The sequence below is a fragment of the Larimichthys crocea genome, chromosome XXII (genome assembly GCF_000972845.2).
Source record: "Larimichthys crocea isolate SSNF chromosome XXII, L_crocea_2.0, whole genome shotgun sequence".
NCBI lineage: Eukaryota > Metazoa > Chordata > Actinopteri > Sciaenidae > Larimichthys > Larimichthys crocea.
The window spans coordinates 4,652,774-4,670,185 of NC_040032.1; the positions used below are offsets into that span (position 1 = coordinate 4,652,774).

The window sequence follows — 17,412 nt, forward strand, 5'->3', positions numbered from 1 at the left end:
TCACTCCTGATACAGGCACCTGTTGTTTAGAAAAAGGCAGTGTTGGGAAAAGCGGGTAATTTTGAGGCTGCCACACACATGCACATGACACTGTGGGTGGTAGATAGGAAGGGGGCTAACTGTGAATAAACAGATGCATGCTGGAAACAACAACTGACTGGTTAACAAATGGAGGAGGAGGCGGTGTGTGTGTGTGTGTGTCACTCCTGATACAGGCACCTGTTGTTTAGAAAAAGGCAGTGTTGGGAAAAGCGGGTAATTTTGAGGCTGCCACACACATGCACATGACACTGTGGGTGGTAGATAGGAAGGGGGCTAACTGTGAATAAACAGATGCATGCTGGAAACAACAACTGACTGGTTAACAAATGGAGGAGGAGGCGGTTTGTTTTGACATTTAAACGTGACAGGACAAAGACAGAGGTTTGAGACGACTCATGACAGCATCATTTTTAGGTTTTCCCACAAATTTGGGTCCGAATATGAAAACGTGATTTTTGTTTTGTGATTTCATTATTTGCAAGCTACCAGAACCACTATCTTTGGCCATCTAGCGTACTCTTGGTGGTTAAGTGATACATAATAGCAACAGTCAGTTTTCCCACATTGTCAGGAAAGTCCCACATCAAGTTACGTCCCAATCTTGTATTAGTCAACTCGAAATAAGATTCAAATCATGCGTCATTGTAGAGTGAAATGTTGCAAGGTCATGTTTTTGCAAAAGAATAGATAATTAAAATGTGGAAATGTTACAAATGGAGAAAAATAAAATCAATTTTGCAACACAAAATTCCACTTTTGCAACCTGCTATGTGCCTGACCTTTCTCTTTCTATGATGAAGAGACGTCTAAATTGATTATTTTCCAAACTGCTGCCACTCATTACTGGTAATAGTCTTGTAGTAAAATGTTGGACTTTTACAAGGGCAACATTTGGTCTGTGATCATGCCTTAACTATATGTCTGAATGTTTTCATGCTGAGATCCAAAAATAATCAAACACATCTCTGAATCAGAGTTCAGGTTGTACAGTCAGCCTCCTGCTGTGGGCGTGAAGGTCTTTAAACACTTTTAAGAAGTAATTGATTTATTGACTGATCATTTAGGACATTGCCTCACTCTGTTATTAATAAACCAATGGGCCAAATGACTAGTTACAGCAGCAACATGCATTTTAAAAGTCATAAAAACCTACATTGCTTTTGCACAAGACGCTGTGTGATTTTCTTCTTTTTCTGGTCTATCTGAGAGGCTTGCCAATTTGTGATGGTATAATAGTAATGAGTGGATGTTACACAGGCTCTAAATGTATATTGTACACATAGATACGCACACATGAGCTCAAAGAGAACTGTTTTTCTGGCAGTGGATCAGAGGATGTTGTTTAGAGACCTTATTAAACCATAATGACATCAGTAATCCATTATCACTGGTGTGCACTCGTGTCTGGTGTCTCTCTCCCTCTCTTAATGGCTTGCCCTGGAGTGAATTAAGTTCCTCAAGCTATGAATTGAGAGGAGTCCAAAAAAATGGCACAGAAATAAGAAGAAAACGTAACATTTCTTCCATCTTGAGCAGAAAATATGGCACAATACAGCTCCTGCCTACAAATCACACCGAAGAGTATGCCCGCTTGATGTATTTTTCTTCATTTTAGAGGCAGAGAAAGACAAACTGCTGATTAGATCAAGCTTTATTTTATTTCATTTTTTTTACGTCTTTTATTCGCTCCAGTGCCTCTGGTTGTGATTCATTCCCATTGATCCAGAAATCTGATTCTCCTCTTCCAGCGGGGCGAGAGACAGAGGATCCTGTGCATTCTCTCACTACCATAACAGACCAGTGGGATTCACTAATGGCTCAGACTCATGCCACACACACACACACAGAAACCGACACAGAACAACACACCCATGCACACAGAGAAAGTCACTTCATTAAGACATCAGATGCCTCACTGGGTTACTGTCTTTCTCTCACTGGACATGCCCAGAAAGATAGATAGATGAACCTGTCACCTCATTTGCCTTGCAGGGAAACCCTGCTGCAAGGTCTTTTATAACCAGGCTTCTCCATGGCACCCCAGGATCATTAATTTAACATGATGCAGGTTTAGCCTTCTGCACAGGACACTTCAGTATGAACAATATTAGAATACAATCAGCCAAGAGCAATGCTATGCTGTTGGGATGGTTCAAATAGCTCAATTTAGTTTAATACATTGGTATTTCACATTGGTATTTCAGAGACAAGCCAGTAACACACTATGCGGTATGTGAATGCATACACACAGATGTTTACATGCTGTATGGAGCCCTTTGTTTTGTAATTAGCTAGGTTTGTGTTGAACGTGCTGGTGGAAGCATTCAGAGCATGAAGCAGCATCCTCTCTGCTGTTTTGAAGCAATTGCGTGTCGGCACACACCGGAAACACCGTGTCTCTTGCAATGTATGTGGTTAGCTAGCTTCCTGTGTTACAAGGCAAAACGTCTGACTTTTCTTCCCCCTCTGAACACATTAGCATTTGTTTCCCCTTTCTGGCTAATCTGGAACATGCGATTTAGGTGTGCAAACCTGTATTAACAACGTAATGCATCAGCCATCACTGGAGATCTAAATGAAATTAGGCAGAGAGGAAGATTGGTGAAAACTACTCTAGGCAAGATTTCTAGAAATACACTATCTTCACTCAGGAAACACCAGAGTTCTTCCTGAAGTGCCTCACAGACAGCTGGACTAAAAACATATCATATCCTTTAAAAGGCTATGTTCATTCCCTCTGAAAAGAAGAATTTAGAAGAAGGATGCTGTGTACTCTCAGGTTTACTTGTTGACTGCTCTCTCAACTTGTTGGCACAGTTGGTGCACTGTCAGAAGCAGTATTATTTTAGCCAAAATCCCCAGAGATTTGTAAAAGTTATTTTCCTTAGGTCTGTAATATACACAACTACGTTTAAGTAAGTTTTGTTATCTCTGTGGCTGCTGATGCATGATGCAAAGTTACATAACACTGTAAAATAGTGTCTTCAGTGGTAAGTTTGTACTAATTTTAAAACCAGGTGTCACATACTGTTGGCAATAAGGAGGGCAGCACTGGTACTACTGGAGAAAATGGCTAAAGTCAGAAAGCAGGAACCTTTTCTGAAGTCTCTAGGACACTAAATGCTTCCTGGCACTTTACTTTAGCTGGATCTGACTTCTAGATTGAGGAGGCATTGTTCATCTGCTGAGCAAGACTGGCAAGCGAAAGCTCCAGAACAGCTGATGATCTCAAGAATGAAGTTACTTTTGCTTGAAAATGTATTCATTTTTAAAGTATTCATGTGGATATGAAAGCTTGCTTGGTCTTGCATACAATGTATGTAGCTTTAACACTGAAGCTTCCTTCAAAACAAAATGGATTCTGGGATCTTGTTTAGCTCAGCCGGTAAAGCAGCTGCCCCATGTACAAAGGCTCGGTCCTGCCCAGGGTTCGAATCCGACCTGTGGCTCTTTCCCGCATGTCATTCCCCATCTCTCGCTCCCCACATTCCTGTCACTCTTCAGCTGTCTCTATACAATAAAGCTCAAACAAGGAAAAAAAATATATCTTTAAAACAAAATGGATTCTGCACACTGACTTCATATTATACCAGCTTATTTTTAGTTGGCATGACTTTACCTTTATGGTGCTGTCTCTGGTGGTATCATATTAGCTAAATCTGATGAGCTTGTGCTCGTCATGCAGTGACATTACTCAGGTTACTCTCACGTCACTGCTTACAATCAGGTTAAATCTAAGGTTACGTTCATCATCCGATGGGCAAGTCATACGTGTGACTCATACAAATGCTCTGTCAGAACAGTGTCAACCTAATTTGGAGAGTAATGCAAAAATGACTACATCTTTCAACCTTCCCCTGTTTGAAGGTCATCAGGATGGGGTGATGAGATGATAAACTTGCTTTGTTGCTGTTTTGGATCAGAATTGTCTCTGCTGGCCACTTTGGTTTCCTTGTAAAAAAAATAATAAAAAAAAACTGGGTAAACACGCCTGAGCTCTCTCTGGAGCACCAGCCACTATGGTGCTTTCTGGAAAAAGTCAATTTCCTCTGTTGATTGTGTTGGAATGAGCTCACTTGTGTTAGAGAGTTTTATAGAGTTTTGCTTGGCATCATATAACGATAAAAACTGTTAACATTCCCGTAATAATCCTGGCTTCATTTTTCATTGTCATTAGTGTGTGAGTGCGTGTTTTAGAAAATGTCAGTAAAACTGCACATGTGCTGTGCGTGTGACTTATTTTCACAGTGTTTGGGTGTGTCTGGTTTTTCTTCTTGGTACTTTTTTCGCCGTGTGTTTTTAAATGTGGATACATGCAGTATGTAGGTTCTCTGTAACGTCCGTCTTGCTGTTCATCTTCCCTGTACCTCTGCAGAGCTTAACTACTCTGGGCTGCTTATATTTGAAAACCCCTTGCTGCTTTAATACATCCAGTCCTTTCCTGAGCTCATCTGGTCTCATTCTATCAGAATGCAGGTGGGGCCAGCTAAACCCCCAAGGGCCTGGAGGCAGCTTTGCCACTGCTCGACCAAGCAGGGCCCCAGGGAGAGACAGGGAGCCAGGAAGAAGAGGGGAGGAGAAGAATAAGAAAGGCCAAGAGAACAAAAATGTGTATGTTTTTGCGCAGAAAATGGTGCAATTGTAGGAAAGACTGCATTAATGTAGCTATAATTATTATTTCATTGGATATTTGACCACGCTAATGATAGTTCCTAGTTGATTGATTCAAATGTCAGGTAAGTTATGTGAATGTTATAAGTGTCTAATCAGTTATTAATAATAGACTTGTTGACCCATTGTAATCAGGGAGCAGAAGTGAACAGTTCTTATAGTTGTTGACAGTAGTAGATTGAAATGAATTATGAAGCCACTTTTTCACAAGAAACACATATAAGATGTATAATTAGAAAAGGTTTCTAACAGAAACTTTGTTTGTTGAAGCAATATATGGTGATATGCTCTGGAAAGGGAGTTGTGAAACCCAGAAAATAAGCACACCCAGCTTATTTCACCTTTTTGTTTTGTTTGTTTGTTTATTTCACTCATCTTTTCCAGTATGCAGATGGGTTACACTCTTTTTACCCCTTCTACATTATGGAATTTAAAAGCAGAAGTACCGCCCGGCAGTTTTTACACTCGCCTGCTGTAAAAGTGAAATTCAGTGTTTTGATGAAATATGACACAGTGCACGAACACGAAGCATGTCACTTCATCATCCTTCTCACTTTTTCACTGAAGAGAGCTGACCAAAACATCACATCTGTGAGGAACCCTCCCTCCCTTCTCGGTTCAAGTTTGGAAACTTGATAAATGATCCTCTTCTTCTGCTTTTCGTCAAGTAGTAACAGATTAAAACTCTTAAAAGCAATCTTAAAGGACCAACAGAAAAAAAAAAAAAAACAATGCTATCAGCATTTAGGTGACTCAGCAGCCACAGAAAGAAAGCCTTGACTTGGCAGTCCCACTTTATTTTGATCTAAAGTTTCAACCGTTGTCAAACATCCTCTCTCCTTTTCCTGTTTTTCCCTTTCACTCTGATGTCTAGTGAAACGGAGATGCCAGGAGAATAACCTTTTAAAAAATCAAAGAAGAGAGGAAGGAAGATGGCAGGGAGAAGGGCAGAAAGGAAGAGGAAGAGGGAGAAGTAGAGGATGAGCAGGAGAGGGTGGGATAAGATGATGAGAAGCAACATTAGAATTCATAACATATATATGAGTGAGGATGAAAAAGATGATGGAAGAGCTCGAGAAATGGAAAGAAATTACAATATGTCTTTGAACATAGTGAAGAAAGACAGATGGGAAGGATAGAAGGAGTTATAAGGATTCGAAGATTAAGAAAAGATGGATATATACTTTAGGCGTGTGGAGCTCTGAGGGACCAAGAGTCGGCTGGGATGGAGATGAGGGGTTGAGGGAGGAGACAGGAAGGTGAAATGAAGACTGGAACATAATGGGAGTTGACAGGTAATGAAAAAAACGAGTGGGTGTGCAGCAGAAGGGGTGGTGAAGCACGGAGAAGGAGGGATGTGGCAGGAAGGTCAAGGTTGCGGGAAGGTCAGATGGGGATTTAATGAGAGGAACGAAGGATGGGGTGATCGAGAAGCAGGGTCATGAGGGGGTTAAGAGAGGGGAGCGAGAAAGGGAGGTCAGAGGATGAGGTAGTGGAGGAAAGGATCTAAGTAGGGTTAATTGTACCTGCAAGTAACACGTGACATTAACTTGCTCTGGCTGTTAGCGAGGTTGACTTTAGTGTGTCGAGACAAACTTAATCAAACTTAAGACAGACTTTAATTTTCTGGATCAAACTAGATATTGGATCATCTTAATGTTAGTACGTAAACCTCGCCACACAAGTGTGATGTTAATGAAATAAAAGCGACTGTACTTTTTACCTAGGCCTCAAATACACTGAAAATCTGAATAAACTCAAAGAAATAAGGCAACCAGCTTCTTCTTGCATGCTGAGAAGTGCGCTATTAAGTTAATGATATTAATGTACTAATAAGCTAGGCTTACAAAACTGTTTCTCACAACTTGATTTTATGCAATGATTGAACCATCAGTTGGACATTAAGTTGCACGTGCATTATATATTGTAACGGAGCACAGCTAGATTATACGATTAGAAAGGATCAAGACTCATTGACGAGCTGGAGCAAGAGATTGGCTCGGTTTGTTGCAGTAACTGACATTTTTACATCATATACTGATAAGTGATATTTTTTTTAGGTCCCATCAACCTAATTCTTTATCATGCCAAAAAATAGAATTTGTTGTTTTTTGAAGTGAAATGGATAAGAGGCCTACGGGACAAATGTCAGTTCATTTTGTCGTGTTGTAAGTTGTGTTGTTTGCTTGACTGACTTTCCAGTTTGTTATCAAACTCCGCTCTACTGGTTGCAAACGAAACTCAGGCTTTCAAAAGTCCCTGCAGAAACCAGTGTTTTACATTTCATACAGTTGCATCTGTTTTTCTTGACAGTCTGTTATTTTAGCGCTGTTATGTCACACGTCATATATGTGTGCCCGCTGTGAGGGAGGACAAACACAAACTGAACAACAAGCAAAAAGGGCAAAACAAACCCCAAAGAGACCAAAATATTTTTCATCCAAACAGCTGGCTTTTTCTAGTACAGCGATCATGTGCTAATCAATGGCTTGTTTACTTCCTCAAATTGTGACTCAGACTCAAAATACTCAACTCTGTCTTGGACCGATGCCTTCAAACAACCAACAAAACCACAGGCCTCAGTTACCCAGTGTTTCTCCAGCCCTCCTCCAGACTCCTGCTGCATCCATCATCCATGCACAAAGCACAAATTTAAACACTTCTAAAGACCTGTAAATATTCCGAACAAGACTTGGAAATAAATGGTCTCGTTTAGAGCTATGAAAGGTGATAATTTAACATGCAGTGACATCTCTCGATGAGTGAGTGTAGAGTACAGTCACTGGGCAATACAGTGTACCAGTGGGGCACTATTCACAGCTGTTATTGCTGCTAATTTTAGGGATTACATCAGCAGCACTAAGATGATAATGTTGTTGAACTCTCCCTCTCTATATTGCACTCTGCTGCTTCCCCCTCCTTCCTCCTTCCCTCACTACTCCTCCTCTTCTCCCTGTCCCTTATCCTCCTGTCATCTTTCCTCCCTGCCATTTCCCCCTGTCTAACCTTCATCCTCCCTGTCTTTGAGCCTCTGCTTGACGATATTCGACGCATTTCTGTGAAATACGCAGACATACAGAAACATGGAAGGCACACACATTTATCATATTCATATTAATATAGTCTCAGACTTTGATCTGTGTTCCTTGCTCTTTTGTCACTCGTTTCTCTTAAATTGTGATTAGAAATGGTCTTTAGAAAAAGTTTTAATATCCAGTCAAGGCCTTCTCTAATTTCCAGAATTCCTCCTTGGTTCATGAATAGCCTGTTTGAGATGAGGATGCCTGCAAGACTCCAATCAGGAGATCAAAAACATTACTAATGTATGGGTGCTGTGTGCCAAAAAGAAAACACAATGTATATCCTGGAGTAAAACAAAGCCTGTCCTCTTGCTCTCTCACCTCTCTTTCACCTTGTGAAATACTGACAGCCCTTTCCCTTCCTCCCACCCCGCCCCCCTTTCCATCATTTTGTCTTCCTCTGACTCACTCCTGTCTCTTGTATTCACTTTCGATACGTCTTCCTCTGTGTTAATTCTTACTGTTTATGACGACCATCTCATTTTTATTTAGCGTGCTTCTATTTAACATTTTATTCCCTGAAGTCTGCGTCACAATAGACACCACTTATGAAGTTTTTTGGGAAACAGCCACAGTCGAGGATCAGAACATAGCTGATTTGTTCCCAGTTGGCTCAGAGTGTGATTCCAGTGTTCACCTTTGCAGTTGGTTGTTCGCTGCCTGTTTTATGTTTTTCTCCATCTCTTCTGCTCTTATATCCGTCTCTCTCTGTGGGGAACAGTCGGAAAGGGAAGGGCTGATTTAAATAGCAGGAATTCCTGTCTTGTCCTTAAGGCACACGCACACACACACACACACACGCACGCACGCACGCACACACATATGACCAGATGGCTGCAGTCAGCTCGTTCACATAGCCACGTCTTTGTGTGGTTTGCATGAACATACGTCTCTGTATGTTTTTGCATGAGCAGAACTTGCTGCTCATCGTGTACTCGTCTACTGTACACAGGAAACCATCAGATTACATCTGGCTTTGAACAGAGGTACTTTCATATTCACTAACAGGGACTTAACCATCTTCTCCCTGCTGTGAAGTGATTGTAATACTTACTGACGACAAGCAGTCGTGTAGTTTTTAAACATTTTTGGTAAGACTTTTAATAATGATCGACTATGGTGAGGCAAAGAAGGAATTAAAATCCTTGTTGAAAGAAATCCTACTGCTTCTACACACAGATGGGTACGATTCAGATGCTTTTTCACCCACTTTAAAATTTTGCTTCATTAAAATTTCACTGGTCATCAGCTTCTCAAATGGCTGTGTTTTGCTGGTTTTATTCATCTTCTATAATTGCAAGATCTTTGGCTTTTGAACTTTTGGGCAGACAAAATATTTTGTTTATTGATGGATTTACCAATTTATCGCCAGACCTATCAATTTGAATAATAAATTTGTAGCTGCAAGGATGATGGTGCAAAAAGATGCGTGTGCACTATATCTCCCCTCATTAGTTGTGTTGCAAAGGAGGCACATTGTCTCTGTGACTTTTGGCTGTCCATGGAAATTACTATACAGCCACCTAACACAGTTATATAGTGCTTTAACAACTCAGCACTTCTCTGTGCGTTTGTGTGTGTGTGTGTGTGCGTTTGTGTGTGTGTGTGTGTGTGTGTGTGTGTGTGTGTGTGTGTGTGTGTGTGTGCGTGCGCGTGTGCATGCACATCTCTGGGTTACAGAGCTACAGGGGCTTTAGTCAGCTGACTCTTTTTAATTAGCCTGGCAGAACTGATTAGCTGTGAGCAGTAGTCTCTCGCACACACACACACACACATGCACACACGTACATACAGAACGCATTTAGCCACTTTGTGCAAGCACGTGGGGGTAATGTGTGCGGTGTCCCAGGAGGGCAATTGTCCCAGCAGCACCAGGCCGAGTGACAAAAGAGAGACAGGACCCCCCCCTCAGAAATTACTGAGCCACGTCACGCGTCAGTGAGCAATACACACGAGACGCGCACAGGATGCTGTGTGTATGTCTAGTCAGTGTAAACCGTCTGATGTGTGCGAGCCTGTCTGTCTGACAGCTTGCCATTAGACAGGTCACATTTCCTGTCTGTTTGACGCCTGCCCGTCTGAGTTTGTCATGTTTTCCGAAAAATATAAGTTCTACACACACTAAGTGTTTGTCTAGTTTCGTTATTTTCGCTTGCTCTTTTTTCCTCTCTTTTCTCCCAACTTATTATTTGTGACTCTCACCCCTTTTCTTTCAGTCTTGTCTTCAGTCACCTGACTTTAGCTGGCACATGCTCACAAACAGCCACAATCGCAGACAGACTGTTCCAGGAAGTGTTTCCTGTGTGACGTGTGTCCTGCTCTGTGATCTGCAGACAGATTTCACATCGCAGTAAACGGTCCTCTGTGGCACTTTATGCAGATGAATGTGTGTTTTGACTTTTTCAGTTTGGACTGAAAATGAGGGTAGTAGCAGAGGACCAGACGCTTGAGTCCTCTGAACTTAACTGTATTGAAACCATGTCATGGTGCTGCTGAAACTTACTACCCAGAAGTCTGTTCATAATACTTAGTATTTCTTGTGACAGTTCAGACTTTAATTCCCCTAAATCCACCTCTCTTTGTTAGTGTCACACTTAATCTATTTGTCTATTTTAGTTCGATTTTGGCCTTGTCGGAGGTAACTCATTCTGAGTTATTTTCTTTCACATATCCACCACATAGCCACATCTTTAACCTATCTCATGAAACACTTTAAAATTCTGTTGACTTGACTGAAGCTCATCAGTGTGCAGCAGAGATTCAGGGGGCTCGAAGCTCTTTAAAATAGGATGGCTTGAATGATTAATGTGTTTAATGAATTATTGATAAAGAAAAGCTAAAAACATTCACTGGTACTGTATATGTTTTGTAACTATATTTAAACCAAACCCTTGATTAGGTTGATTGTCCAACACTGGACTTCTACACAGCTTCTTCCTGCAGAAACTTAGAAAAGTCGTTCTGTTCTATTTCTTCAAATATCACACTGTGTGTGTGTGTGTGTGTGTGTGTGTGTGTGTGTGTGTGTGTGTGTCTGTGTGTGTGTCTGTGTGTGTGTGTGTGTGTCTGTGCGTATTTATTAGGGCTGGGGCTTTACAGCAAGGCAAGGATGATGTAGTGCGTGCACACAGTAATGCGATAGGGAAAAGACTGCAGTTAAACACACACACACACACACACACACACACACAGTCTGAACACAAATATGAGCCATCATTAAACACTTAATTTCCCGCCTTTTTTTCTTTCTAATATATATATATATATAGATAGATATATATATATATATATATATATATAGATATATATATAATATATATATATAATATATTATATATATATATATCTATCCATCTATTTCCATCTTTCCCTCTCCGTCTCTCTTGTGTACATAACACTCCTCTGAAGGCAGGGCTCCATGTGCTTGCATATGATTGGCTGCGGAGTAAAAAGATGATGTCATTGTTAGTCGGGAGGTGCGTATCGTTTCACATATACACACACACACACACACACACACACGCAGACAGAGGAGAGAGAGAATTGAGGGTAGGGATCCTGGTTCGTAGCAGCAAGCAGAAGGAGAACGAAAATGGGAGCATGAAATGAGGGAGATGGGTAGATGGACAGCTGATAAAAATGAAGAGAGATCTTCAAAGGGAAAAAGAGACAACGGTCGACACCAGAACAGATATTGGGGAATAAAGGAAACTGCTAATTTGATGCAAGAAGGATAAATGTAGAAATTGCCAGAAAAAAAGGGGGGATTTTAAGCCACAGGGAGGGAGAAAGGAGGATGGAGAGGTGGAGGGGGGGGGTATACTGAACGAGAGGGAGGGAGAGGGTGAGAAAGATCCTCCCTCTCTGTGAAGCGTCTGGTAATAAGAGCTCCCATCTCTCCTCTGCTGGAGGAGAATCAGCCGTCCAAACAAGCAGACAGCTCCTATTGTCTCTGCTTTCAATTCATCCCCTCCTCACTCTCATCTTTTTCTCTACGCCACACACAGAACAGAAGAGAACAGGAAGTGAGAAGGAAAGGAAGACACCAATGCTCGGCACCGAAAATAAAACATTTCATTATTTAAATAATTAAAATCTTTACAGGAGACTTATTTTTTTTAAGGGTTTTAACTCATTCCCATGTGTGCAACTTAAACTCTTTCACCTCTTTGGGGATTGAAGCAGAACATGCAGCTGCTACATTAAACCAGTAAATAATTCAATGTTATACAGTAGTCATTGTGAAAGTTTATGGACAGTATAAAAAAGGAACTTTAACCGATGAAGTTGTACAGTGTAACTCCCTTTGAGGGTACACTTTCTGTACAGTAATGTGTTTTGTTATATGTAACTTACGTTTTCGATCTATGTTTCTGAGGTCGTGATATTTACTTTCAAAGAATAGAAATTGAACGTAAATATTTGTAGCCTCTTTGTGTCCTTTTTAATAATTAATGTAAAATGAAAAGAGCTGTGATTCTCACTAACCTTAGCAACTGATTCATTGATTTGGTAAAAAACTTTTGGTTGTCAAGGTGATACTTTTCAAGATGTAGTCATGACCGTTGTTGCTCTGAGATGATTTAAAACTTTCACTTTTCAACCACAGTTTGCTTTTCACCTAAGACGGTTAGAGGCAGTTTGCTTTCAAATCTCCACATCGGTGCTTGCGGCAGTTAGGCAGTTTGGTTTGGGAGATTTCAAGCTGAAAGAAACCCCAGTTTGATGTACTTCTTTGTCAGTCCAACTTTCTTTAAGTGGGATAAATCACACTCGGTAATTATTGGTAGTTACTGTCAAACCAGGTCTGCTCCTCATAGTTTACAACTCCACACTTTTCAGCCTAATACCTTTATTACCTCAATGTTTTCCTGAGCGATTTACTGTATTAGAGTGATTTATCTGGAATTGTAATGTGCCTTTGGTTGTACGTCAAATCCTGTCTGCTATGCCGCAAATCCTCCAGACGTGGGGCTTTTTGAAAAGGAAAACCCATTATCCATTATCGGCTTGTGCTATTGTGTCGTGTGTTCACATACGCCAAAATACAGCCAGCGTCTCTCTTTGTATCTGATAGGGGCTCAGTGATTTATGCCCCCTACCCCCTCTTCTTTTTTTGTGTAATTTATGCTCACAAAGGGGAGGGGGTTGCCTCAATACACTCAGCTTTATGTTACCAGACGATCAATAAAGATGCTCCCTCTCTTTCCTCTCTATCTCTGTCTTTCCCATTCTCACTCTCTGTCCATCTCTCCCTCTCCCATCCACATCTGCTCAGCAGCCAATCCATCTAATGCAGTTTCCCCCTGCTTGCTCTCGCTTCATCCTCACCACCTCCCATCCCGTCTCTCTCTCTCCCTCTTTCTCTCTCTCTCTCTCGCTGCACAGGTGATGTCATTCTTTTTCAGCTGGATTCTCCTCCCTTCTCCCTCCTCCCTCACTCTCACTCTCTCCTCCGCTTCCCATTAGCGGCTGGCTCTCCACAGCACAGCATCCTATCCACGGTAGAATCTCTCCGAGGGTGGGAGGGGGAGGAGAAATGCCGGCGTGAGGTGTGAGCGCTAACCAGGGAAGAGAGCTTGAAACTGGGGATAAAGGAGTTGGATCACTGGCCCCTGCTATGGAGCTGCACCCCTAAGAGCATGCATGCACCGCTGGAGCTCTGTAGAGAGATAAAGAGTTGCAAAGAGACAGAGAAAGGAGTTTGACAGACATTGACAGTGAATGAAGAGGAGAGGAGAGCTGCAGGCAAAGGATCCAGGCTTTTGGGTGGCGAGAGGGGACTGTTTGGATGACTCTAAACCAGGCAAGACGTTTCTTCCCAGGGGGCTGCAGATGCACAGACAAGCCCCTCTTTTCATCCAGCGCTGGCTCATCTATTGAGAAGAGGAACCTCCGCTTCTTTAAAGTGGATCTAGAAGAAGACAAAAAAGACATTTAACTTTTAACAGAAAAATCTGGATGTTAAGTTGGATGGCTTTATCTTTGACCATGCATCCTTCCCCTCTGGGATTAGTTTTAAATATTCTGCAGATTTCTAATGCTGGTTTATTTGGAGTGTTTTAAGCTTCTCTGTTGCAGTTCCTTTGAATGCTTTAGTACAAGAGAGAAAAGCATGACATATAAATGGATCTGCTTTGACTAGAGGGAAGTCTCCCTCTACAGCGACATCTGACAGTCATCTGGCCAATCTTTTACCTTTTACTGCCAGATCAACACTGAGGATTTTTCTGGACAATTCCCTTCTTGCAGCAAAAACATCGGCGTCAGCCCTTACCCTCCTCTTTTACTTATTTATTTATTTATTTCTTCATCTCTTGGTGAACGGGGGGAAACTTCCCCTCACTGGCACCCTCCCTTCTGTGGAAATGGCTTTCCTGGTCCGTTGCTATGCCAACTGCTTGCAGCCGTGGTCCTCCAAAGTAAGCGATGTCGTAATCCCTTTTCTGGCCGTTGCCTCTGGCTTAGGATGATGCCGCCTCTGTGTGTGTGTGTGTGTGTGTCTGTGCTTTACTGAGAAAAGGAGATAGGGTGGGGAAAATTAGCCTAATTGATATGCATATGACGAATATGCATTGTGTCCGTTTAAAAGCTCATTCATGCTTTGCTCTTTTCCTCTCAAATTTGAACATTTGAGTCCTGAAAAATACTGATATGCACAGTAGCTGGTACCAGAGCAGAGCCCTTCCCCATCCATTTACTGTATTGGGGGGAATTAGAAAACTGCACATAGACACACAGACATACTTTTAATTGTTTGCATTGTATAATTTTTATTCATCTGAGAGGGTAAACTTAATATGATAGTCTACATGTCAAAGCATTGCACTGAGCTTTGATGTAATGATGACATTTTTTTTGTTTGTTTTCTTTGCACTGATAATTTGCTGAAAATAATCATTCCAAAAATAACCTTTGAAAGTTTTAAATATTTTTTACTTTCGCTGACAGCATAGTTTTTGGAGGAGAGTCAGTATGTATTTTTTGAAATTGATAATAGTAGTAATTTGAATGTTCCCAATGCCATTTGAGACTAATGATGGTAATTAATAATCACTGACACAAAACCATAGTGAAATAATTGGTATTGTCATCTTTGCAAAAACTCTGCAGACAAAGCGCTGCTGTAACCATGACGACCAATGATCTTACTACTTCGTTATATCTGTCCGCAAATACATGTAATCCATCTGATCAGTCTAATCTGGCTCTTGGCTCCAGGTAGTCAACAATAGACTGGTAACATTGTAGCCGTGTGTATAATTAACGGTTCGATGTCCTACTTTTAGTTGCTCAGAATAATCAGCCAAAGTTAGCCAAGCCCCTGGTGAACTTCTAGATGATACAAGGAAAGCAACCACAGTGCATGGAACGTGACTTGTGTCTTTTATGGATTCTCATTTTGTTGTTTCATGCACAAAGGAAAGAGGTGAAAGATAGAATGAATGAGCTACATACCAGGACCCCTCTGCTGTACGGCTCATTGGTTGTCCGAGCAGAATGAGTGTCGGATAGATCCCTACGTGTCTGTCTCTTTGGGAGCTCCTGTCTGGGTGCTGAAAGCCTCAGAGATGTTTGTCTTCATTATGTGTGTGTGTGTGTGTGTGTGTGTGTGTGCGCGCGCTCATGTTCACATGCTGTCAGTACGATAAGTTATAATTAGGTCCCTGGAGATGAAAGGGGATAAAGTGTTCAGTCTAAGATAACACATTAAATCTGCACCACACGCAGCTGCACAACTTAAACATCTTATTACTTGTCTTTATTGCTTTCCATCTTGTGTTTGATTTAGATTATTCATAGATCTCTCGTTGCTTGGAAGGGGTCTAATGTCACTGCTGCTTAATGAAAACCATGTTAATGCAATTCTAAACTTAAAAAAAAATAAATTCTTTTTGTTATTTTACTTAATGATTGCTCATCAGTGGTGGCATACATGTTTTAACTGTAGTTATGATACATCCATTTTCTTATCTTAGGTGACTTTGTATATGACCCTTTTGACTAGAGCATGACTGGCATCGGAACTATTTTTTATAAATATACAGTCAAAAAAATGTACAGTTTCCTAAAGCACAGGCTGATGTCTTCATTTAGGTTGCTTGGTTAGAAAAGTTTTGAACCATGGTTTGGAATTTTTGTGTGACGAGCCGTTGAGCAAATCAATTTAACGACTAATCATTTCAACTCTTGCTTGCTATGTGATGAAGACACAGTTTCTAAATGACTTATGTTTGGAATTTTCGCACTGACTTTATCAGTCAACCTCTGTTTACAACTGATCACCACAACCGTCCATTGTCTGCGAGTCAGCGCCTCATTTGTCTCTTGTCTGCTTCTCAAATCTCAAGGCTATCAATCATCTATTGATCGTGCCTAAACTGTGTTTTTGTTAAAGGAAATGATCTGGTCATTAATGTTGTTTACAACAAAAAAGTAAAGAGCAACTTTTTAGACAAATTTTGCAGGCATTTCACTTGAAGTGTTGTATCTGTATGTTATTACCGGCCCATCTATGCTGCATGAGTCTATCTCATTTATTCTCGGTCTACAGCCATCCAGCTCGCACTGTTTGAAGTCCACGGTTAATTGGTCGGCGTCTGTGATGAGCCCACCTGTTGCAAAGGTTAATTAAGTTTCCCTTTTCCTCCCATTAGGTAACATGTGCTCTGTCTGGAGATACAGTAGCAATAAAAAAAATAAAAAAAAAACACTGCAGTGGGGTTTGAGGGATAGGAGGTGAAGTAGAAGATGAAGTGTGAGGTTGGTCTGGAAAGGGATTTTAATTCCCTGAAAAGGTTCTGTGAATTCATCCTGAGATCTCAAGGAAGGAGGAACAAGGGAAAGAAGAAAGATGAAGAGCTGTGCTGGAGCGTGATTTGAAATTTGAAGGATGAGAAAGACTGCAAAAGAGAGAAACGAAAGAAAGAGACAGAAAAATGCATTAGTGAGTAAGAGCAAGCCTCTAAAGCAGTGATTTCTATTCCACGGGAGTTTTTTTCTTTTTTTCTTTGCAGTTTTATCATTGACTGCCTTCTCAGAATGGCAGCCAATTATTTTCTCAAGCTGTGGGTCTCTTTTGATAGTTTTGGCTGGCCTGCACTGGCTTGGATTGGTGATATTCTTTGCTGAAGTGGTCTTTGATTTATCTGGAATGATGCATAAGCCAATACAGTGCCGGGGCGGGCCATGGCAGCCTTGCATTTAATGCATTTCCAACCAGTCAGACGCTTAATTAGTCTATATGAAATTTTGATCTGGAAAACTAAACCAGTCTACTTACTACTAGTGAGCAGGTCATTGTTTGATTCATTTGACTCACTTAGTTTCATGTCTCTTCAGGGAACCTCCAGCTGCCAACAGGCTTTTACAGTCTTTTCTGAAGCCTTGTTTACAACAGACCTGGAGAAGAACCCTCTAGGTTGAACTCCTGTGGAAAGCAAAGACTTTATTTTGCAGTTTAGGCACTTTAGTTGGTTACCACTGTTCTAAGCTGCAGCTCTTACTGTGTAGCATGTCAGACTCGCTTGCTCTAATTTCTAACGTCAGAGGATTGTTATTGAAATATTGACTGTGTGGCTGGAAATTTGGCATCAGATGACAGACAGCAAAATGTAGG

The 17,412-nt window shown here is 41.2% G+C and overlaps 1 protein-coding gene across 8 annotated transcripts in view; it reads left to right on the top strand.

The window, feature by feature from the left end:
* The window catches only part of rapgef6 (Rap guanine nucleotide exchange factor (GEF) 6), a 138,480-nt gene that overhangs the window by 54,913 nt on the left and 66,155 nt on the right, over positions 1–17,412 (top strand). The window contains exon 1 of one of the 8 annotated variants that reach the window (XM_027273318.1): positions 13,764–14,215. The exons of the other annotated variants lie outside the window; for them this stretch is intronic. Within the exon in view, the coding sequence (XP_027129119.1) occupies positions 14,162–14,215 (54 nt within the window). The 5' untranslated portion in view covers positions 13,764–14,161. Of the gene's footprint in view, positions 1–13,763; positions 14,216–17,412 lie in introns of those variants that run through there. 8 annotated transcript variants of the gene reach the window in all.